The 24,571-nt window shown below is 41.0% G+C and overlaps 3 protein-coding genes across 3 annotated transcripts in view; 2 read left to right on the top strand and 1 right to left on the bottom strand.

Moving 5' to 3' along the window:
• The first annotated feature begins 281 nt into the window (after positions 1-281).
• crip2l (cysteine-rich protein 2-like) lies at positions 282-16,783 on the top strand. Its single transcript, XM_073816779.1, has 8 exons — positions 282-452; positions 5,328-5,422; positions 11,338-11,395; positions 11,916-12,041; positions 12,404-12,472; positions 12,621-12,715; positions 15,883-15,940; positions 16,260-16,783. Exons 1-8 carry the CDS (start codon positions 410-412, stop codon positions 16,322-16,324), a joined length of 609 nt encoding a protein of 202 aa, XP_073672880.1. The 5' UTR covers positions 282-409; the 3' UTR covers positions 16,325-16,783.
• Positions 16,784-17,553: 770 nt separating this feature from the next.
• On the top strand, positions 17,554-20,718 carry rdh14b (retinol dehydrogenase 14b). The gene is made up of 2 exons (XM_073816778.1): positions 17,554-17,944; positions 19,273-20,718. Exons 1-2 carry the CDS (start codon positions 17,591-17,593, stop codon positions 19,888-19,890), a joined length of 972 nt encoding a protein of 323 aa, XP_073672879.1. The 5' UTR covers positions 17,554-17,590; the 3' UTR covers positions 19,891-20,718.
• Positions 20,719-20,907: 189 nt separating this feature from the next.
• LOC141283492 (brain-enriched guanylate kinase-associated protein) overlaps positions 20,908-24,571 on the bottom strand; it is a 47,355-nt gene continuing 43,691 nt past the window's right edge. The window contains exon 7 of the mRNA XM_073816777.1: positions 20,908-23,646. Within this exon, the coding sequence (XP_073672878.1) occupies positions 22,261-23,646 (1,386 nt within the window). The 3' untranslated portion in view covers positions 20,908-22,260. The remainder of the gene's footprint in view (positions 23,647-24,571) is intronic.

Here is a 24,571-nt window from a genome sequence, read left to right on the forward strand (position 1 = left end):
TATCACACATCACACATAAAGTCATACACTGTTGACAGATATAGCCTAATTGATAGATATATAGATGATATTAATAATAAATAAATAATAATGTGTTCAGTCGTAGGTGAAACAGGTAACTTGCCATAAATGATAAGGTTTCTATGATTGACATAATGTCTATGCATACTGTGTAGCTCTCCAGAGAAATGGGGAGTGCACTGACTTCGGTAGTTTAATGAAATGAAGGGTGAGCACATTCACTCGCCCGCTGACGTCATCGAGGGAGGATCCGCGCTTGCAATCTTGAAAGGGAGGCTGCGCTCGCGTTCTGAGCATCTCTAAGAACGAGCCAGTCGCATTTACTCAGTCAGCTTTAAATAAAAGACAGCGTGCTTCAATTAAAGGGAATCCCAGCTTTGCACGGAACATGGCATCAAAATGTCCAAAATGTGACAAAACAGTATATTTTGGTAAGTCGTCCATTTTTTCCTTCTATTTTCCAATGCCACAAATAAAACAATGCACGCACCGGCTAAAACGATTCTCTGCACCATAGATATCATGCATGTAGTGTGTGAATTTACTTTCGTTCTCGTATGCGTAACATATAACGCCTGCAAAACAGGGAGCGCTCGATTGTAATTACTTGGCTAATAATGCGTGCACGATATTCTTAGTAGGCTAAATTAATTACATTTTATGATTAAGATCCACCTGATTGCTGCATTAGACGCTGCAGCTAATCAAACTATATTGTCTGTTGAGATTTGAGATAGCCTGCCATGAAATAAACTAAAAATCACCAATATGAATATGAGAGAGAGAGAGAGAGAGAGAGAGAGTTTTCTAAATTAATAATGGATGATGCATGAAATGCAAAATCAAAATGAATGACTGTAGTACATGACACTAATACAGCTCATAATCTTATTGCACTTTGGCTACAACGGGTAACTGTATATCATGTAAATAATTATAATCAGGTGGATTTTTAATACCAAACTTAAGTATCTTTGCACATTCATTGTTTTATATTGGCCTACGGCAAACAAAATTAGACCTTTTTTAGACCTATGACTGAAATAAGTATTTTATTTTTTTTAATGAAATGCAACTGCTAACTGAATTGAACAGCAGCAGTCAATTTGATTTGACCCATTTTATGGGTATGGTAAACACTCTCCTGTCCAGTCTATATCTTATTTATGGCCCTGTACTTTCCTGTCATTCCAAAAGCCTCCTGTGAATGGGGTGTGTAACCCATTTTGATTCATTGAAGAATGCTAAACAGGACTCTGCGTTCTTCCTCTTTATCTTCTCTGGTTAAATGTAACTAGGCGGAAATCATTTTAAACTGCAGGTGTCATATGGCATTTGTCCCCACAGTGTAATTAGTCATTATATTAATGTATTATTTATTATGAACAGCTGTTAGCTAAAAATAATTTATACATTTAATTTTTAGTTTGTTTATTGAGCTCCTTTAAGGCAGAAAATTACCATGGATGATTAGCAGATTTAAAAATTTGTCTGTGCTAATATCATATGCTGAGCTGACTCCCTCTCACTGAGCATATAATAATTAAATGTGAGATCCACTTTGTCTCTGGCTGCTACTCACTCTCTTGAGACTTTAGACCTGAGAAAGCATTCCTACTCACTTGAATACTGCATACAACCTTTAAGCATGCAACCTTGGCTTTTAGAAACATGTATTTTGCCCACATAATTGTGTAGTTATGCCATCTAACGGCAATTTGTGCAGGCCTTTTTCTGTCCAGTCAGTGGTTAAAAGAGTAGTTCATCCAAAAAACGTCAATTTACTCACCCTCAGGCCATCCAAGATGTAGATGAGTTTGTTTCTTATCAGAACAGATTTGGAGAAATGTAGCATTACATCATTTGCTCACCAATGGGTCCGCTGTAGTGAATGGGTGCCGTCGGAATGAGAGTCCAAACAGCTGATAAAAACATCACAAGTTATGTTTTGTAAAGTGAAAATCTCATTGTTTGTAATAAACAATTCCATCATTGAGTCGTTTTTGACAACATTGCTTCTGGCAACTATATGAGTACAGTACTCTATCTATAAAATAGGTTTCTCCAGTTAAAAAGTCATTTAATCTGAATCAGAAGACAAATATGCACTGATCAAGGACTGTTTACAAGTTAATACAGTCCAAAACAGTTCTAAACAATAAATAGGACAACAGGGGATAGACTTTTTCAATGGAGAAAGTGATATTATGAATTATTGATTTGTATTTTGGCTTGAAGCAGTGATTTAAAGTTTTTATCAGCTGTTTGGGCTCTCATTTTGACAGCATTCATTTACACCAGAGGACTGGTAATAAACACATATATAAACAGACTCATCTGCATCTTATGGACTGAGGGTGACTACATTTCCAGCCAATTTTCACTTTTGGGTAAACTATTCCTTTAATAACTTTTTTGTTGTCCTATAAAAGCCATTTGATTATTAGTAACTCTAAAACTTTTTTTCTCTTTTGTTTCCAAAGTGTTTGCAACCTCTGTAACATTCTGTCAGACTGCAATTTGCTATGCATATCCTCACTATGGAAACAGCTCCTTTGATACTCAGGTTAAGAGGGCATTGTGAAAGCATTCAGCAGAACTGCAAGTCCAGAGACAAGGACTAATTAATGTCTGTTCAACTCCCCACACATTTGTCTGCGCCACAAAAAAACATTCAGTTTTTAAGCTTGTCAATGTCCTGCTGTGTGGGTATGTCTGTTTGCGAGCAGAAAGATGGAGAGGGAAACAAATAAGATTAATGAGGAAAAAAAGCCATGCATAAAAAGACATCATAAATAAAATAAAAAATGCATTTGAAAAATAATATTATTAGAAATAAAAAATAATCTAAAAATAATAATATAATATTTTAATTTACAAATAAAATAGTTCATTTAGCTAGTTGCCTGGAAACAAAACTACATGGCAGTGGAAAGTTGTCAGAAAGCTACATGACAGAAACTAGAAAAGGCTTAATTTTTATTAAATTTTCTCTTAAATTCACTAAAATGTTGGTTATATAATAATGGAAAATTAAAACATATATATGTATCTTTTATAGAGCAATCTTTTATAACACGTGTGTTACTGTGATGTAAAGATAGATAGATAGATAGATAGATAGATAGATAGATAGATAGATAGATAGATAGATAGATAGATAGATAGATAGATAGATAGATAGATAGATAGATAGATTATTAAAAATTAAAAACCTAAATGATTCCATTGCATAAGTATTCATACCCTTATATGGGACAGTTGAAATTTAGCTCAGGAGCATTCATATTGCTTGTAGATGTTACTACACTTTGAGTGAAGTTAACCTGTGGCAAATATAGTTGAATGGGTATGATTTTAAAGGCACACATTTCTTAATAAAAGCTGAAAATGCATATCAGAGCAAAAATCAAGCCTTGAGGTTACAAAAAAAAACGTGCCTTTAGAACTCAGAGACAGGACTGCATTAAGCCACACATCTGGGGAAGCATTCAGAAAAAATGCTGCTGCATTGAAGGTTCACAGAAGCATGTAATCTCCATCACACCTTAAAGAAAGAAGTTTGAAACAACCACAACTCTTCCTAGAGGTGGCCTTCTGGCCAAACTGAGCAATTGATGGAGAAGAGCCTTGGCTAGAGTGGTGATCAAGAACCTGATGGTCACTTGACCAGTTGAGCTCCATGGTCGTATATGCAGATGGGAGAAACTTACAGAAGGACAAACATCACTGCAACACTCCACCAATCTGGGCTTTATGGTAGTGTGGCAAGACTCCTCTCCTCAGTGAAGACTCATGAAAACACACTTGGAATTTGCACAAAAAAAAAAAGCATCTAAAGGACCCTCAGACTGTGAGAAACCAGATTCTGTGGTCTGATGAAACTCAATTCCAAGCATCATGTTTGAAGGAAACCAGGCACTGCTTATCACCTGCAGAGTACCATCCCAAAAGTAAAGTGTGCTGGTAGCAGCTTCATGCTGTGGGGCTGTTTTCCAGTGGCAGGGACTGAGGAACACGTCAGAGTAGAACAAGCTCAATGCACCAAAATATTGAAATATATTGAGAAACCCAGTCCAGAGCATTCAGAACCTCAGACTGGGCAGAAGCACCCTAAGCACACAGCAACAGTGGCTTATAGACAACTCTGTGAATGTCCTTGAGTGGCCCAGCCAGAGCCTGGACTTGAACCCAATCAAACATTTCTGGAGAAACCTGAAAATGTCTGCCAGGCCCCATCAAAGCTACCCAAAAAGACTTGAGGCTGTAAAGGTGTTTCAGCTTCTGAGTTAAGGGTGTGAATACTTATGCAATGTAGTTATTTCTGTTTTTTTTTTTTTTTTTTTAATACATTTACGAAGTTGTGACAATTCTGTTTTTACTTTGTCATTATGTTGCATGGAGTGTAGATTGATGTGGAAAAATAGGAATTTAAAACAGTTTAACATAAGGCAGCAAAATGAAGAGGTGTGAATACTTTTGCAAAGAACTGTAGATATACACAAACACGCATGGTGTTTCATGCCAGAGAAAGATTTTGTAAGACAAATAGTCACTAGAATCTAATAAAAGAAACCCTTTTATTGCTTTATTCAAAATCATGCCTTCTTTATTAGCTGTTTTATTGCTTTATATGCATCATGTGCTTGTAAAATGAAGAAAATGGATTTGTCACCCTGAGGCAACATCCTGCAATAGAACACACAAAAATAAACACACTTCCCTAAACATCCTTGAATGGATTTCACAAAGTTTGACCTGAAATGTTCTTTAGTCTTGACTCACGGTGATGTGAGGCTGCTCTGTGGAGATGGGCTCATGAGGGTGTTCTGTGCTCCCTGAGGCACGTGCCTGGAATATTCCGGCCTCGATATGACGGCTCAGATTTGATAAGAACCTTTCACTCCATAAGAGTGTTTCGCCGTTGTCCACGGCTCCTCTCTGAGACAGTAAACAGACGGACACTAGGCTACACATTATCTCTCAGTGGACTTGGGTAGACACATTAAGACATGCATTTACAAAAGACTAAATGGATAAACACATTTAGACGGTCCGGGATTTTCTGACGAGACACAGTCAAAGACGAAACTCAAACCACCATTTCATAAAAGCTCTGATCTTTGCCAGGCACCATTACAGTAAGAGTCTCTACAGAGTAATTTCAACTCAATTGTTATAATGAAGATGGTGGCTTCAGGGGAGAGTTTTAACACTTTTATACAAAGAGCCCCTTAAACCATCATCGTAATGTACATCTTCAGATGAATGATGATCTGTAAAGGAAATCTCTTTGTGTTTCGTAGCGGAAAAAGTGACATCTCTGGGAAAAGACTGGCACAAATTCTGTCTGAAGTGTGAACGCTGTAACAAGACTCTGAATCCAGGAGGACATGCAGAGGTGAGAGGAAGAGAAAGATCCCATTAAATCCACTTTTCCTTTGAGTATATTTTCTACTAAGTTGCTGCATGGCATTAAAATGTATATTTGATCTAATGTGTTCACAATGTTGATTTATAGTTAGCAAATTCATATAATTAGGTAATGCTGTTCAGTTCATGATGCTATTCAATTGTGATTGTGAATGGATCAGTTTTTTTTATCAAAATGTGAAAGAAGTGAAGATTAAGTGAAAGATTCTATAGCTATGTTTCCATCACCGTTTTAATGGGCATTTTGAATTACTGCATCAGAAAGTGATGAAAATGCCACATTTCAGAAACAAGATCTCTCAATTCGCAAAAATGTTTTTACACTCGCTTGATGTGTTTTTTGACTTGTGCGAAAAAGTGGAGATGGAAACACATTTTGGAGAATAAATTCCTCCACATATTATTATATTCAGTGGCTTCTCCTACTTTTCTTGGTAATATTTAGTGGCAGTTTAACAGGAAGTGATAATTTAGTTCTCTTTGACTTGTTGGATAAAAACTGTGCTTACTCGCAAATATTTTATGCGATATTCCAATTTTCCGCATAAGTTCAATTTGCAACTTTAGATGGAAACCGGACTAGTGTCTGTAAACAAAACGGTTTAGTGAAAAATTCAACGACTCATTAAGAGTTCTGGCTAAATTTTAAATTTCTGAATTTCTGTCTCCTTTATATGACTAATATAGCAAGAAAAGTATGATTATACTAAAGGCATATTCACACCAGCAGCATGAAAAATATAAAAGGGTGTTTTTGCAGTGATGCCATAGAAAAAACATTTTTGGTTCCCCAAAGAACCTTTCTGTGAACAGTTCTTAAAAGAACCATTTTGAAGAACATTTTAAAAATCTAAAGAACCTTTTTGACTATAAAGAACCTTTTCTGCATTTGAAAGGTTCCATGGATGTTCAAGGTTCTTCAAAAAACCATCAATGGCAATAAATAACTTTTATTTTTAAGAGTGTGTAGAGCATTGCTGCTCAAATTTCTGGTGCTGAATGAATTGGTTAGGGAAATGGTTGAATGATTAATGTGGATAAATGTAACCTTCTGAAAGGTTTTTTGCAAACTTGGAAATTATATGCACATGCAGCATAATATTAGTGAGTGAACTAAATTGTTGATATCAAACACTTCATGTTTCAATACTTGCTATTGCTAGGACATTCTCCTTTTAGACAGTATCCACCTTTTTCTTCCCTGCTGAAAAAAACAGCATATTCTGGTTAGGTATTGTCATGATCGGGGCTGTGGGGTTTCCCTCAGCCTCCTGAGGTCGCTATTCACACTGCACTTCTGATAGCATTCCTTGTCGTTAACACTGATTCACTCAGAGCTGTTCACCATTGGGACTTTTGTATAAGAACTCTCATTTCTCACTCCTGCTTAATTTCTGCATTGTCTCGTGTCCTGTTTGTTTGATGTCTTTGATAATCCCTGGCTTTTGAGTTCTTGATTTACGTGACAGAATGCAGACATCACTAATGGGTCCAGTGGGGAGGAATATTTTTTTTGAGGAGGCGGCGTTCCCCCGCCTGGGGGCGGCGACCACCAGCTCTGTTCCGGACGCGGAGGCGACCGCGCTCTCTGTTCCTGACGCGGCGGTGACCGCTCTCACTGTTCCTGACGCGGCGGTGACCGCTCTCGCTGTTCCTGATGCGGCGGTGACCGCTCTCGCTGTTCCTGACACGGCGGTGACCGCTCACTCTGTTCCTGACGCGGCGGTGACCGCTCTCGCTGTTCCTGACGCGGCGGTGACCGCTCACTCTGTTCCTGACGCGGCGGTGACCGCTCACTCTGTTCCTGACGCGGCGGTGACCGCTCACTCTGTTCCTGACGCGGCGGTGACCGCTCACTCTGTTGCTGACGAGGCGGTGACCGCTCACTCTGTTCCTGACGCGGCGGTGACCGCTCTCGCTGTTCCTGATGAGGCGGTGACCGCTCACTCTGTTCCTGACGAGGCGGTGACCGCTCTCGCTGTTCCTGACGAGGCGGTGACCGCTCACTCTGTTCCTGACGCGGCGGTGACCGCTCACTCTGTTCCTGACGAGGCGGTGACCGCTCACTCTGTTCCTGACGCGGCGGTGACCGCTCACTCTGTTCCTGACGAGGCGGTGACCGCTCACTCTGTTCCTGACGCGGCGGTGACCGCTCTCGCTGTTCCTGACGCGGCGGTGACCGCTTACTCTGTTCTTGACGCGGCGGTGACCGCTCACTCTGTTCCTGACGCGGCGGTGACCGCTCTCGCTGTTCCTGACGCGGCGGTGACCGCTCTCGCTGTTCCTGATGCGGCGGTGACCGCTCACTCTGTTCCTGACGAGGCGGTGACCGCTCACTCTGTTCCTGACGAGGCGGTGACCGCTCACTCTGTTCCTGACGCGGCGGTGACCGCTCTCGCTGTTCCTGACGCGGCGGTGACCGCTCTCGCTGTTCCTGACGCGGCGGTGACCGCTCTCGCTGTTCCTGACGAGGCGGTGACCGCTCACTCTGTTCCTGACGAGGCGGTGACCGCTCACTCTGTTCCTGACGCGGCGGTGACCGCTCACTCTGTTCCTGACGCGGCGGTGACCGCTCACTCTGTTCCTGACGCGGCGGTGACCGCTCACTCTGTTCCTGACGAGGCGGTGACCGCTCACTCTGTTCCTGACGCGGCGGTGACCGCTCTCGCTGTTCCTGACGCGGCGGTGACCGCTCACTCTGTTCCTGACGCGGCGGTGACCGCGCACTCTGTTCCTGACGCGGCGGTGACCGCTCTCGCTGTTCCTGACGCGGCGGTGACCGCTCTCGCTGTTCCTGACGAGGCGGTGACCGCTCACTCTGTTCCTGACGAGGCGGTGACCGCTCACTCTGTTCCTGACGCGGCGGTGACCGCTCACTCTGTTCCTGACGCGGCGGTGACCGCTCACTCTGTTCCTGACGAGGCGGTGACCGCTCACTCTGTTCCTGACGCGGCGGTGACCGCTCTCGCTGTTCCTGACGCGGCGGTGACCGCTCACTCTGTTCCTGACGCGGCGGTGACCGCGCACTCTGTTCCTGACGCGGCGGTGACCGCTCTCGCTGTTCCTGACGCGGCGGTGACCGCGCACTCTGTTCCTGACGCGGCGGTGACCGCTCTCGCTGTTCCTGACGCGGCGGTGACCGCGCACTCTGTTCCTGACGCGGCGGTGACCGCTCACTCTGTTCCTGACGCGGCGGTGACCGCGCACTCTGTTCCTGACGCGGCGGTGACCGCTCTCGCTGTTCCTGACGCGGCGGTGACCGCTCTCGCTGTTCCTGACGCGGCGGTGACCGCTCACTCTGTTCCTGACGCGGTGGTGACCGCTCACTCTGTTCCTGACGCGGCGGTGACCGCTCACTCTGTTCCTGACACGGCGGTGACCGCTCTCGCTGTTCCTGATGCGGCGGTGACCGCTCTCCCTGTCCCTGACGCTGAGGCGGCTGCGCGTCCTGTCCCTGACGCTGAGGCGGCTGCGCGTCCTGTCCCTGGCCTTGAGGCGGCTGCGCGTCCTGTTCCAGACGCTGAGGCGGCTGCGCGTCCTGTCCCTGACGCGGCGACGTCCGCTTTCTCCGTGCCTGACTCGACCACGTCCGCTATCTCCGTGCCTGATGCGGCGGTGTCCGCTATTTCCGTGCCTAACGCGGCGGCGTCCACTGAGGCTCCGCGGGCGGCAAGACCTGCTCGCGTGACTCCGCTGCACGGCCCTGGCCCGCCATCCCTCCCCCTGACTTGCCTTCCTCCGTACCTCCTCCCTCCAGACTTTGGGAACGTCTGGAAGCCGTTCCGTAGGGAGGGGGTACTGTCATGATCGGGGCTGTGGGGTTTCCCTCAGCCTCCTGAGGTCGCTATTCACACTGCACTTCTGATAGCATTCACCTGTCCTTGTCGTTAACACTGATTCACTCACAGCTGTTCACCATTTGGACTTTTGTATAAGAACTCTCATTTCTCACTCCTGCTTAATTTCTGCATTGTCTCGTGTCCTGTTTGTTTGATGTCTTTGATAATCCCTGGCTTTTGAGTTCTTGATTTTGGTTTTTGAGTATTTCAGTTTGTGCCGTGTTGGCCTTTTGTTCTGTTTTTTGTGTTTATTAAATTTATTCTTTCCCTCCCTGCATTTGGACCCAGACCCCTTTACTCTCACGTGACAGGTATGTTTTGGTGCTGGGATGCTGGTTTAAGCTGGTTTATGCTGGTCCTTAGCTGGTTAATGCTGGTCCTTTGCTGGTTTATGCTGGTCATGTTGCTGGTCAAGGACCAGCATAAACCAGCTAAAACCAGCATCCCAGCACCAAAACATACCTAACCAGCATATGCTGTTTTTTTTTAGCAGGGTTACTGTAAAAGTGGGCACGGCCATTTGTAAATTTTATAGGTCTGGTTTCCGGTCTCATCTGGATCCAGCTATTTTTAGCTGTACAGAACAGCTCATTTTGCTGCTTGATACTGCAATGTGGTGTGTCTTACCATATTATTTTAATGAATTATCTTAATTAGGAACGTAATAGAAACAAATAGGAACGTAAATGGAATCGCGAATCACAAGCTAATCGGCTAACACGCTGCAGTCGCGGTTATGGAATAAAAGCAAACAGTCAGCAAGAGAAAAAGGAAAACAATAATAGACGCACATAGAGAACGTGAATGTAAAACGCGAGTGTCAAGCAAAACGGCTAACAGAATGCTAACACGCTGCACTCGCAGTTAAAGAATAGAGCGATCAGAGCAGTCAGATTAGTTTGATGGATAATATCAGAAATCTGTTGGGAATAATGTTTTTATTACTTTAAACAACAGAGAGTAATAGTAAGATAGAGATTTCTACAGAAAAAAAAACATGCTCCAGAGAGCTACAAACACAAACCACTCGGCAGCTCGGCAAACAGGAAGTGACAGGATATTTATAATTTAGCGGATAATGTGGATAATGAACCGGAAGTCTCACCAATAGGCTTACTTCCACATCAAAGAATAAGGTGGATATGTTTGGACACAGATTGCATTCGTAGCCTACATTTCTCTGAAGACTGTACACTTTAAAAGGTTAGCTCACTCAAAAATTAAAATTAGCCTATTATTTACTCACCCTCATTGCATTCTAGGTGTATATGACTTCCTTCTTTTTTAAGTGAATGCAATCGGAGTTGTATTTAAAATTGTTCTGGCACCTTCAAGCTTTATAATGCAATGGGCAGGTGTTTCTCTTCATTAGTCCAAAACAAGTCCAATAAAATGCAGTCATCTATAATAAAAAGTGCCTCACATGGTTGGGGGGTAAATAAAGGCATCCTGTAGCAAATTGATGCATTTTTGTAAGAAAAATATCCATATTTAAAACATAATATTCACTTTAATCTAGCTTGCGCTTAATTGTATACGGAAGCTCTTCTAGGCGGATAACGTAGGATAACGTCGGCGTTGCGCATGCGAGGCACTTTTTATCATGGATGGATGCACTTCATTGGACTTGTTTGGGACTAATGAAGAGAAACACCTGCCCATTGCTTTATAAAGTTAGAAGGAGTCAGAACAATTTTTTAATTAACTCCGATAGCATTCGTCTGAAAGAAGGAAGTCGTATACACCTAGGATGCACTGAAGGTGAGTAAATAATGGGCTAAATATGTATTTCCGATTTAAACCAATAACTAAAATAATCTGAAGCGTTTTATTTCCATAAGACACTTTTTAAAAATACACCAAAAGTGCAGCCTAATTCTTTTTCTCAAGGGGCGGTACAGTTGTTTGCTCTTTAGATGTTGAGAATATTTCATGCTTTAATCTTTGGACAGCATGAGTGTTAATTTTTGATGACAACACACACGGACGACAGGAACCGGATGCCTAATTAATCTCAGTGATGTGCTCTATCCACTGTTAACAGCATGATGGGAAGCCATACTGCCACAAGCCATGCTATGCTGCCCTCTATGGACCAAAAGGTGCAGTACATCTAATTAGTTCCTCAGATGCATAGATTCGTAATTTGTGGGGCTTGCAGCAAGTAGGACACACTTTCCTTTGATGCTACAGATTCTTAATGAGACCGACAGCCTGCACAAGAGCGGCTTCATTGCTTAAATCTCTGATCTTCAGAGTGATCTTCGGATTAAAGTAATAGTCCACCCAAAATGAAGATTCTGTCATCATTTACTTACCCTCATGTTATTTCTAACCTGCATGAGTTTGTTTCTTTTGTGGAAGAAGATATTTTAGAGAAGACTGATAACCAAACAGTTTTGGGTCCCATTGACTAATAGTATTAGTTGCCAGCATTCTTCGAAATATATTTTGTTCCACAGAAGAAAGAAACATGAGGGTGAGTAAATGATGACAGAATTTTAATTTTTAGATGGACTCTCCCTATATGAATGTAAAGCCCATGTTGAATTCTTAAATACTGTAATGGTTAGATCTTTTATGTAATAGAGTCAAAAAAGACTGCCTGTCATATTCCTGCAGGTGTGAATATAGGCGGGGCCGGATCGTATGTCTACGACACACCTGTTAATGACGAAACTGCTCCTGTTGCCATGGAAACCAAGCCTAAGGCTGAAGAGAAAAAGACTACCAGGGGCCCAGTGAAGGGTGAGTTTGTACTTCTGTAGATTACAGTGCAGAGACTTAAAGGGATAGTTCATCCAAAATTGAAAATTCTGTCCTGAATTATGTCGTTCCAAACCCGTAAGACCACAAATGAAGATATTTTTGATTAAATCTGAGAGCTTTCTGGCCCTGCATAAACAGCAACACAACTGACATGTTCAAGGCCCAGAAAGGTAGTAAAGACATTGTTAAAATGGTCCATGTGACATTAGTGGTTCAACCGGTGATGATAACGAATTCCATATTATATATTAGGATTATTACATTTATGGTAATTAAATATTACTGTTATTGAAATGTATGATATTTTTGAGAATAATTTATTGTCTATTTTTTTTTCCCAGCTGCAAGCTTCAGTTCGTTTTCTGGTCAGCCGAACATCTGCCCAAGATGCAACAAAACAGTGTACTTCGGTAAGCTCTGACATTCAGACAGCAAAGTTCACCAAATATGGACTTGTGCTGGAACTTGTGTGTTCAGCACTGCCAGGACATACATTAGCATTTGCTGAGGTTGCCTGATGCTTACAGACGGGCCTGTGTTTCCTTCTTTGTGTTCCAGCTGAAAAGGTCAGCTCCCTGGGTAAAGACTGGCACAGACCCTGTCTGCGCTGTGAGAGGTGCAGCAAGACTCTGGCTCCAGGCAGCCATGCAGAGGTGAGGGACAGAGAGAACATAAAACACACAACAGTTCTCATATGACAAAAAACTTAAGAATATATTATGCAAAAAAATATACAGTTTCAGCCTGAATGAGATATTTTACCTAAAATATGTTTACATATGATCCAAAAGAGAAAATAATAGTTGAATTTATAAAAATTACCCCGTGCAAAAGTTTACATACGCTTGAATCTTAATACTGTGTTGTTACCTGAATGATCCACAGCTGTTTTTTTGTTTTTTGTTTTTATTTAGTGATAGTTGTTTATGAGTCCCTTGTTTGTCCTGAATAGTTAAACTGCCTGCTGTTCTTCAGAAAATGTTTTCATGTCCCACAAATTCTTTGGTTTTCCAGCATTTTTGTGTATTTGAACTAGTGGTGGGCATAGATTAATTTTTTTAATCTAGATTAATCTAGATTAAATCTTGAAATTAATCTAGATTAATCTAGATTAAAATGGCTAATTTGAATTCTTCTGAAAGCATTCAGAATATGTGTGCTACCCAAATAATGACTAAAAGTAAGTCTTTGAGAACGGGTTTCTCAAGCCAGGTGGCGCATTAGACCAGGCACTCATCTCCTGTTTCCAAAATGCATTACAAACTGCTTGACAATTGCATTTAAAACACAATTAACTATACAAACTTGTGTAACCAAGTACTTCTGCGCAAAAGGCTGTACGACGTGCGCGTTCCAGTAAAATATACAGGCGCGCGGGTATGGATAGCCTATCTGCGTGCATCTTACAAAAAACTGCGTTGCTTTTAGAAGCGTCAATTCAGTTGTTGCATATAGTATAATGTCTTTATTTCGGGATTATCAAAGTAAATTATAACTCAAACTTGAGATTTTACTGGGGCACAGCAGATTTTCACTGAGGCACGTGCCCCAGTAAAAAGGGTCTAGCAACGCACACACCTGCCCTGAAGCGGCTTCATAACTGCATCCATGTCTGCGCGTCTCATTTGATGTGGTAATTTCACAGAAGTTGAAGACTCGTTCTCGCCCCCTACATTGCAATTCAACTAGATATCCGTCATCCGCGCTAAAATATCAAAGTGAAAGTCATCATATCTTGCGTAGTTTAGACCCAGCTCCCAACCCAACTTTGAGAATAGATTAACGGCGATATTTTTTTTATCGCGCGATATGAGTCTCACGTTAACGCAGCACGTTAACGCCGATAACGGCCCACCAACAATGACTGTATGATTTTGAGATCCATCTTTTCACACTGAGGACAACTGAGGGACTTATATGCAACTATTACAGAAGGTTTAAACACTCACTAATGCTCCAGAAGGAAAAAATGCATTAAGAGCTGGGGGTGAAAACTTTTGAACAGAATGGAGATTGGAGATTGGAGAATTATTCTTATTTTGCCTAAATATCATATTTTTTTTCATTTAGTACTGACCTTTAGAAGCTACAGAAAAAAGTTACATGTTTCCCAGAAGACAAAATAAGTTCAATTTACCCTGATCTTCAAATTCAAAATGTTTTCACTCCCCGGCTCTTAGTTTTTGCATGGTTTTCTGCATGGTTTTTCCAGTGTTTGAACCTTCTGTAATAGTTGCATACAAGTTCGCTGTCCTCAGTGTGAAAAGATGGATCTCAAAATCATACAGTCATTGTTGGAAAGAGTTTAAATACACAAAAATGCTGGAAAACCAAAGAAGGGACCTAAAGGATTTTTCTGAAGAACAGCAGGCAGTTTATTTGTTCAGGACAAACAATGGACTCATGAACAATTATCACTAAACAAAAACACACAGCTGTGGATCATTCAGGTAAGAACAAGTATTAAGAAACAAGGAGATGTAAACTTTTGAACGGGGTCATTTTTATAAATTCAGCTATTATTTTCTCTTGTGGACTGTTTGTAAACATCTTTTATGTGAAATATATTTTTTCAGGTCAGTACTAAATAAACAATAACATGCATTTTGTATGATGCCTCTTATTTTGGTAAAATGATTAACATTATGAGGTTCTGAAAGGGGGATGTAAACTTTGAACCTTAACTGTAAACCTCAACTGTACACAAAAGGCCCAAAAATATATAGCTCATTTTAAGTTATATTTGTTATTAGTTATATCATGTTCAGCAACGGCAGCTCTTAAAGTAATAGCAGCCAAATAAGCTAACCCAGCTGCTGTGATGTCTGTTCATCAAAGAACAAAAGAAAAAAGAGGAAATTAAAAACTTTTGTAGCTTTAGGATTCATCAATTTTTAATTTAGTATTTAGTGTTTGATAATTTTATTTAGTTTACATATATTTCCTATTTGCTAAAGGGCACAGGTAAATAAGTTTATGTGAAGATTGTTTTAAGTTTACTTAAATTGGAAGTTGTTATTTTTAATATCTAATAAATGTTAAAATTAATAGCTATTAATTAGACTGTAATGCTGTAACACTCGGGAGTCGGGAGACAGACGTTCGGATCCAAATGCAGGCTTTATTTAGAAGGCGTGGTAAACAGACAGGGTCAATCACCGGCAAACAACAACGAGGATAATCCAAAGAGTAGTCAAACACAGGCAGAAGGTCGGGGCTGGCAGCGAGAATCAAAACACGGGGAGGAGTCCAGGAATCAAACACAGGGAAAACAAACAAGGAAAGAAACGCTCGGAAATAAAGACCAGATGGAACAATAAGACTTCGCCTGGAAGTGTGTGTGTCAGTGGCTTAAATGCATGAGAGTCAATGTGAAACAGATGTGTGCAGCAATCAGTGCAGTGGGAAACGAGGAGCAGGTGTGTGCAGTGATTGGTGCAGTGGCTTATGGGGAATGAAGTCCAAGAAGTGTGGTGCAAGAGTTCATGATGACAGGATCGACCAGATACGTGACAAATGCTAAACAGCTATAGTCACTGATTAAATATTAAGAAAAAAAGGACAGTTTCCTAGATCTGAACATTTTTTACATTGTGCTATTCACAACATATATGTGCATATATTTGAAATATAATTTGGTCAGAAAAAAAAGTGTTACTGTATGGATTGAGTAGACACGTGTGTCCTCTCTCAGTAATATCATAAAGGTGCAGCTCAAAAATGTTCAGATTAAAGTGTTGTGCAATGCATTCAGATTTGAAATGACATTTGATGACAAGTATGATTTAATAGTGTACTTGGGTTCTGTTTAAAACCACAGCACGATGGCCAGCCGTACTGCCATAAACCCTGTTACGCTGTTCTCTTTGGGCCAAAAGGTACATTTTCCATTGTCCATTTTTCAGTTTCATTCTTTATATAAACATATATGTCCTTTACATTTAAAATCTGTTGACAAGATGTTCCATTTTGGACTGTATTAGGTAATATTTACAAAACTGATTTTATATACACAGAAAGTTTCATTTATTCATTTATTTATTTATTTTTAAATACAGTTAAATGGGACACATTCTAATCCGCACACGCACAAAAAAAAAAAAAAAAAAAGCTGCATTAAAATTTTATTGTTTTAATGTTTGAGACCCCCATTCGTCTTTGACAAGTGCATAATGTTATTTCGTTGTTTTTTTTCAGGAGTGAACACTGGAGGTGTTGGCAGTTACATATATGAGGACCCAAACACTGAGAGCCAGTCCTAAGAACCGCAACCACACCAGCAGTATTATTAGCAACCTTAGATTCAAGTCTCTCGTCTGCTTCCTTTAACTCCACTTCCTCACTTTCTTGAGTCTGCACTGATTTTGTTGATCTACAGAGTGCCACTTACATACTAACTGTACTACAATGAACTAGTATTACTACTTACTAACAGGAATGTGTGTTTAGCCTTTTTGCTGTATTTATATGTTTATATATTTTTAAGAATGTAGTTAGGATATTGATTTTTTGACTGTGACATTAAATTACAAGTAACACAACTGAATTTAGTTCAAAATGAAATGTTTTGCCATTAGTTCTAACATATGATTAGTCGTGTAGCATTTTAGCACACTTATTTATTATAGGTTTCTGACGGCATATGTTTTCTGAACTTTGCACTTAAGGTCTGTTTATGTATTGAAAACTTTGTATTTGAAATAAAAACAAAATATTGTTAAGTGTATTGAACTGTTTTGTTTCATTTCACTTTTGGGACACACACACACACACACACACACACACACACACACACATACATATATATAGTATATTCACTGCACTTTTTCAACCAACTTGAATTACAAAAAAAAAAAAAAAAACTGACAACATCAATAAAGAAGAATTGACAAATTATAGTGGCCAGTTAAAACTATAAAGCAGATGATGTTATGATATAATGTATATGTTGTTATAGCCATATAATTACATATTTGTTATACTATAACATTTGCATTATTAGAACATATTCATGTTGGGGCAAAAAATTAAAAAATCTGTCACAAATCATAATGATAGCTTAATATACCATTAGAATTAATGTGAGTATATAAAATAGCATTATATTTAATTAGATTACGTTATGTAATTAAATTAGTTTTTATATATTTACGGTAATACATTTACGAAATATCTTAATGGAACGTGATCTTTAGCCTACTTAATATCCTAATGATTTTTGGCATAAAAGAAAAATCGATCATTTTGACCCATACGGTGTATTTTTGGCTATTGCTACATACCCGTGCTAAGACTTTTTTGTGGTCCAGGGTCACATATAAAATGTAGGTAAACGCTGCACTAATAGTCTAATATGCATTTAGTTTAGATTTAGCTCTACTGTATATAGTGTAATAAACTAGTACGCTTGAGTCAACCTCAAAAATAGGAAATATATTTGAAACCATAACAAAGCAGTGCATTCTGGGTAATGTGGTTCGCGGTGCTCACTCGCACGCTGTCATTCAACACTCAGCATTCCTGCACTGATGTCTGCAGCGGTAATTTTAGCCGCTGTCCTCGGCGGTGGGGTTCTCTTCATTGCCCGGAGAATATTCTTCAGGCGGAAAGCGCTAAAATTACTGAGCTACCCAGCGGGTCTGATGCGCGGAAAGACTGTGATAGTGACCGGGGCGAACAGCGGCATCGGGAAGGCGACGGCCGCGGAGCTGCTGAAGCTGCAGGCCCGTGTTATCATGGCCTGTCGGGATAGGCAAAGGGCTGAGGAGGCGGCCCAGGACATCAAGAATCAAGCCGGTTCGAATCAGGGAGAGGTCGTGATCAAACACTTGGACCTCGCATCGCTCCAGTCTGTGCGCAGCTTCTGCGAGGAAGTTATCAGGGTTTGTTTACAACTCTCTCTTTCTCTTTTAGTAATTAAAACTGCGATGCATGGTGTTAAATATTATACAAAAACATGTAGTATTAATTCATAAACTACAAATGTCGCAAACTAGGCAAAAATCATTGAGAAAATGGCCAAATTAGCTCACATAAACTAGAAGTGCTAACACTTACATGTTGTGTAACTAAAGGTCAATCTCTGAGCACGTGTTTCTCAGTAAAATGAGCTATCCAATGTGCTGAAATATTATATGAAATAACATATAGTTCATACTCCTTCATTAATGCTAACCATAGGTATTACAATTAATGTTAGCGTAATTAAACTGATAATTCTAGCCACCACTGTCATAAAACAGGACACATTCCCTTCAATGTTCAAAGCACATATTAATGGGATTGTTACATGTTATTATGATAATTACACCATAACAACATTAGCAACTGTGGGTATTTTGGTAACTTGATAAATTGTACATATATTAATAATGAAAATATGAGGCAGCTAGGCTGATTCTCACACGTTTTGGTCCAGACAATATTTCACAAGGGTTGATTTTTTTTTTAAAGAGATGAAAATGAGAATTCTGTCATTAATTCCTCACCCTCATGTCAGTCCAAACCTGTAAAATCTTTGTTCGTCTTCAGAACACAAAGTTTTGATGAAATCAGAGCTCTCCGACCCTCCACAGACAGCAAGTTGTTAAATAAATAAATAAATAAAGCTGTTATTTCAGTTAGTTTGCACAACAAAAAGTATTCTTCTTCATATAAGTACGGTTGAGCCACTGATGTGACATGGACTATTTAGTCGATGTTCATGTTACCTTTCTGGACCTTGAATGTGGTAGGACCCTTGCTGTCTATTTAGGGTCAGAAAGTGCTCGGATTTCATCAAAAATATCTTAATTTGTGTTCTGAAGATGAATGAAGGTCTTACGGGTTTGGAACCACATGAGTAATTAATTACAGAATTTTCATATGGGTAAACTGTCCCTTTAAAGTAAATTTCTGCCATTAAATAGCTATTTAATAGTTTTTCATTTAACTTTAAACATGAAATAGCATGTGGAAATATGTGCAAATCCATCAAATCGTTATTTTGCCCAACAGAAATTGTAATTAATGAATTATTATAGGAATTAATATAAAAAATGATTTCTGATAAGAAGTACTTGACCAAGCTAAATGGCTATATGCTTTACCACATACTTTTTTATGTGTATTAAGTTGTTTGTTTTCTGTATTGCAATTATACACTAGTTTAATTGTCATTAGATGTGCACAAATAAAGTTTTCTAAACTCCTGATTGTGTTACAAAATTAGGAGGAGCCAAGGATTGATGTTCTTATCAACAATGCTGGTCTCTACCAGTGTCCTTACAGTAGGACAGAAGAGGGCTATGAAATGCAGTTGGGAGTGAACCACCTGGGTCACTTCCTTATGACAAATCTCCTGCTGGACCTCCTGAAGCAGTCGGCTCCCAGCCGTATTGTCGTGGTCTCCTCCAAACTCTACAAGTACGGCAGCATCAACTTTGAGGACTTGAACAGTGAACAGAATTACAACAAAGCTTTTTGCTACAGCCAGAGCAAGCTTGCCAACCTACTATTCACTCGGGAGCTGGCCCGCAGGCTGGATGGAACTAGGGTAAGTGTAAATGCCCTCACCCCGGGTATCGTAAGGACCAGATTGGGCCGCCACGTCAACATCCCCCTGCTGATTAAGCCTCTTTTCTTGCTGGTCTCTTGGTTGTTCTTCAAAAGCCCACTGGAGGGTGCTCAGACCCCACTGTATCTGGCATGCTCGCCTGAAGTTGAGGGTGTGTCTGGAAAATGCTTTGCTAATTGTGAAGAAGAACAGTTGCTTTCTAAAGCCACCGATGACCATACTGCTAAACGGCTCTGGGACCTGAGTGAAAGCATGGTGGGGCTTAGGAGGTAAGGGGAAGAAGCAGAACCACTCTTCACAAATGTGGCAATTGCAAACCTCGAATGTCAATGCAATGGATTTTTGGGGGACTGTTTTTGGCCAAGTACCTGAGGGACTTATTGGATAAGAGACAGGAAATTAAAATGTCCATCTGTTCCCTGTATCTTTGCTGCAGTGTTTTCAGAGATGGCCTCAGGCTTGTGACTCACTCTTCTCTGTGAATGAGAGCTTGAAAGTATAGAGTCCGACATATCCCTTGAATACAAATGACAGGAGCAACGTGCCCAAGAAACATATGGCTCAGAGCTAACATGAATACAGAATAACATGAACACCGTTGTATATCTCTCAATGTAGATTAACTGGTGCTTTGTGACCAAGTTATTAAAATACATCAAGATAATTTGAGAGACCTATTCATCTATGAGTGAATAAGTCAAACTTTAGCCTCCCAGAATATCATCTTCTCATTATGCTGTAAAGTAAACCTGGCAACTCCCACCCTGTGACTCATTTCAAGATATATTTGAAAATGTTTGTGACAACTCAGTGTCCAAATGAAATTAAAAAGGAAAAACGTAGGCTGTGGCTGTGCAGATAGTGTGGTGTCACTACTCAAATGAAAAAGTGAATCCGAGTAATGGCTGTATAAATTTCATTGCCTCTGCTATATACTGCTGTATGTTAGCCATTATTAGATAAATTTCATTCGCAGTGGAGCTGTAGGGGGTTTACTGGCTACTGTCCTTAATCACACGCACTAACATGAAATGTTTTGAGTGTAAATGCTGTGCTTCTGTTACTCCGTACAGACTGAATAAATTGAATGCTGGAAAGAAACTCTGTCGTGTGTGGAGGAGGACCAAGGTCCTTCCTTTGTATGCTGCTATTCACACTGTACAACGAGGAGACATTTCATGCAGGAGACCGAACTCTAGATTATAAATTCTCCCCAATACACCTCAGCAGCAAGCCTTGCTCTTCAACAGAAGCAGTGAAGGAAACAAAAGGGAGTTGAAGAGACAGACATGGTGCAACTATTGTGCTTTATTAGATATAGAAAGCAAAACAGAAGAAACAGAGTCATGCATCATTGTGTCAACTGACACAGGATCCCAGCTGATTAAGAAAGAAGAGAGGGATTGAATCGTGAGGTAGAGAGGGCCTGAGGGAGGGGCTTACAGCACTGAGGAACAAAAGAGAGAAAACATTGAAAAGAACAATCACCTCAAAAAATTCCATCGCCCAACAAAACACATCAGGAGTTTAAAAAATGCCCAGTGCTTTCAAGATATTGTACTTGTTTGATGATGTAATAGATTTGAGTAGTTGTAAATCTATTTGAAATAGAAATAGATTGGAAGTATCACTTTGGTTGAGACTTGATCTTGAAGGGCTGACTTAGGGTGTTATGAATCCATGCAGAGTTTATTCTCAGAAATAAATTCACAAGGTCTCACTCACAAACCCGTGGAGTGGTACGTCAATAGGTCATGGTGAAATCTCAAATTGTTACCGTGACTTAACTTCATTTGAGGCATGTTTAATTGTTTGCAGCGTGTATAATTGTGCTGATTGCCTTATTTATAGCAATATAAATAATTTACAATTATATAGATTTTTGAATCTCTCCATAGTGTTACATTTATTAAACAATTATAGATATAGCATACTTAACAATAAATACAGCTATTCATAAATTATATAGTAAAAGATCAAATTTCTTGTCAAAATTAGCATTTCTTTTTACATAGCATGTGCTGTCCATTCACAAACCCTTATGAGCCCAGAAGGCTTTTGGTAAAACAAAGTAAATCTCTCTCTCTCTCTTTGCAGACAAGTTTCCAAAAAAATCATAATGCACCTAATGCACTTAAAATACTTTCTCACAAACCACACAGAACCATTAATAAACTTTCAAAATAGGCTATACAAATAGTGCTGAGTGTTAGAGCTTCATATCAATTGTAGAAACATGAGCAATTCATGTTCAATGTTTAGAAAACACTGTAACAGATACAGAAATAGAGAGAAAAAAGATAAGAGAGCTGATGGACTGAAAATATTCAACAGAAAATCCCATCATGTGTTTGGCTCAAACTGTAGCTTAACATTCAAAACCTACTGACAAAAGAGAGTAACCCAGAAACCCCGCTCTTAGTTGAGTAAAGTACCATAGAGCTGTAAAAAGAGAGTAACCAGGAAACTCTGCTCTTAGTTGAGTAGAGTACCACAGAGCTGTAAAAGAGAGTAACCCGGAAACCCCGCTCTTAGTTGAGTAAAGTACCACAGAGCTGTAAAAGAGAGTAACCAGGGAACTCTGCTCTTAGATTAGTAGAGTACCACAGAGCTGTAAAATAGAGTAACCAGGAAACTCTGCTCTTAGTTTAGTAGAGTACCATAGAGCTGTGCCTTGGTGAGACTGTCCTTACGCGACAGCCCGAGTGTGCCAAATTTTTGGTACGGTTGTTGTGGAGGAGGTGGTGGGGTGGTTCCCTGAGGAGACACACTGTGCCTCTCGGGTTGGTAATGCTGCAGCTCGGCAGCCATTTCCAGAGATCCATGGTCCAGTGACTCATTTGAACTGTTGGGACTAACGTCAACGTACTCCGTTGCCTGGCCCCCAGCTGCCACCCCACCTTCCTTGGGGCTGTAGAGGCTGGGCTCGGACTCTTGGCTATCCTCCTTGGAGCGGTACAGGTGAGGTTGGCTTTGCTGCTGCCGTAGGCCTGGGCTGCAATCAGGGCTGGGGCTGGAGAAGGGATCAAGTACCCCGGCATGATGGTGGTATACATCAGTACCCTCCTGGAAGCTACTGTAAAGAGGACCAAGGCGAATTTTTGCAGGCCGCACAGAGAAGTGCTGCTCAGAGAAGCTGTAGGGTGAGGCCCGCCCAGGACTGCGGTATGAGTGGGCACTTAGATCCTCCACACTCAGTTGTCTCCACCGACCAATCAGCTCTTCTTCCTCAGGAGCAAAAGCACTTCCACGGCGACTGTCACCATAGGTGATACTGGGGGAAGTGGAAGGTGGCAGAGGCTCGTAAGGTTCACTGTAACAGGAGGACATTGTTCTGCTGTAGATAGGTGAGCTACCATTCTGATGGTGGCTGGACTCAGGCGGTTGAAATGTGTGGGCCTTGGAGAAGGCGCTTGGACTCTCCCTCTCCCAGGAAGAGTCGCTCTTGTGCTCGTATTCACCCCCATCCCTCCAGTCCATGTAAAGGGCATGGTGGCGTGGAGAAGATGCAGCACTGCTCGGAGGATCCTGACCCTTGTCCTCTGACCCTCCTCCACTAAAGCTGGAGTAAGAACTAGAGCCTCCTCCCAGAGAGGTTGTAAACTTTCGGAAGTGCTCCTGCGTAAAGCCAGGCTGCAGAGACGTGGAGCCCTCTTCTGGGTTGCTATCAGTGGAGTTCTGTGGTTCATACACCGTCCGCTGTCCATGGAGGTCCATGCTGGGTCTACGCTCTCGTCTTCTTTCGTCAGGGCAATAAAGTGCTGTGTCACTGCTATACAGGTCTGACTTGTAAGTAGCTCGAAGGCCAAGGCGCTCAGTGCTACTCACAAGGCTTGTGCCCACGAGGAAGCCCTGGCGTTCCTGGGGTTGTGGGCTGGGTGAGCGAGAGGCTTGACTGCTGCAGATCTCGTCTGGTTTCTCCAGGACCTTAGCAATGACAGAGGCAGGCACTGTGTCGGCATATGGGGAATGGCAGAGGGAAGAACCCTCCATGTGCAAGCTTACACGTTCCTGAAACTCTGCAGGCAACTGAGAGAGGGTAAAACACAGATTTCATTAGATGTACCCAGTGAACAATAAGAGTTGAGAGACACACATAAAGAGAAAAAGGTAGGCTGTTATGGAAGCCTGTCTGGAAGGGATAAAAAGGGAATAATAGCTTAGGTGAGGTCAATATCAGTAAGAAGCTAGTAGGAAACATACAAGAGATTGGTGAATGAAACCGAAGCACCCAATGAACGCAGAAGTACATTTGCAAAGCAGACAGCCAAAGAAATTGTTAAAGGCCAATATTAAGTCTATACTAATGGTCTATGTAAGTACATGGCTTTTAGTATTTCATTTAGCAAAAATTGGCCAGAGGGAGAACCACAGATTTCATTGCCACTGACACTACACACAGAGTGCTAGGCTTCAATCCAATATCACAACTCTTTTTACCTCTCAGTTCTTTCACCATAGCAACAAGAAGAAAGTAAATTGCAGCTAATTAGCTAACAGAACATGGCTAATTATAGAAGCATGATAAGAGGAGCCAAGACAAAGCAAAAATTTTTGTCCTTCAAAACCAGTAGGGTTGTTCTTGGTTCAACTAATGATAACTAATTTATATGGTATCTGTTGACCTTCTGAATGTTTTTACTTTTGAGATTTTTGGGCTGCTTTTAAAGAGATTTCTCTGTGGTTTTACAGAAAGTCATAACCACATGAGACAGCTTTTGTCCAGCTATGTCCAGCTATTTTAATGAATGCTTAGTGCCAATTCTTTGACATTTTCACATAAAACAATATGCAAGGCTAAATTCCCTGAACACATTGTGTAACAGACACATTGATGTTTCCATTCAAATATGTCTGCCAAATATGACCAGGTTTTTACAGCAGGCAGCATTCCAATGTAAGTCTCTGCTCTAGACATCATGGGATTGGCATAAGGCTTGGAGCAGATTGGAAA

Source organism: Garra rufa, chromosome 13 (genome assembly GCF_049309525.1).
Source record: "Garra rufa chromosome 13, GarRuf1.0, whole genome shotgun sequence".
Lineage (NCBI taxonomy): Eukaryota > Metazoa > Chordata > Actinopteri > Cypriniformes > Cyprinidae > Garra > Garra rufa.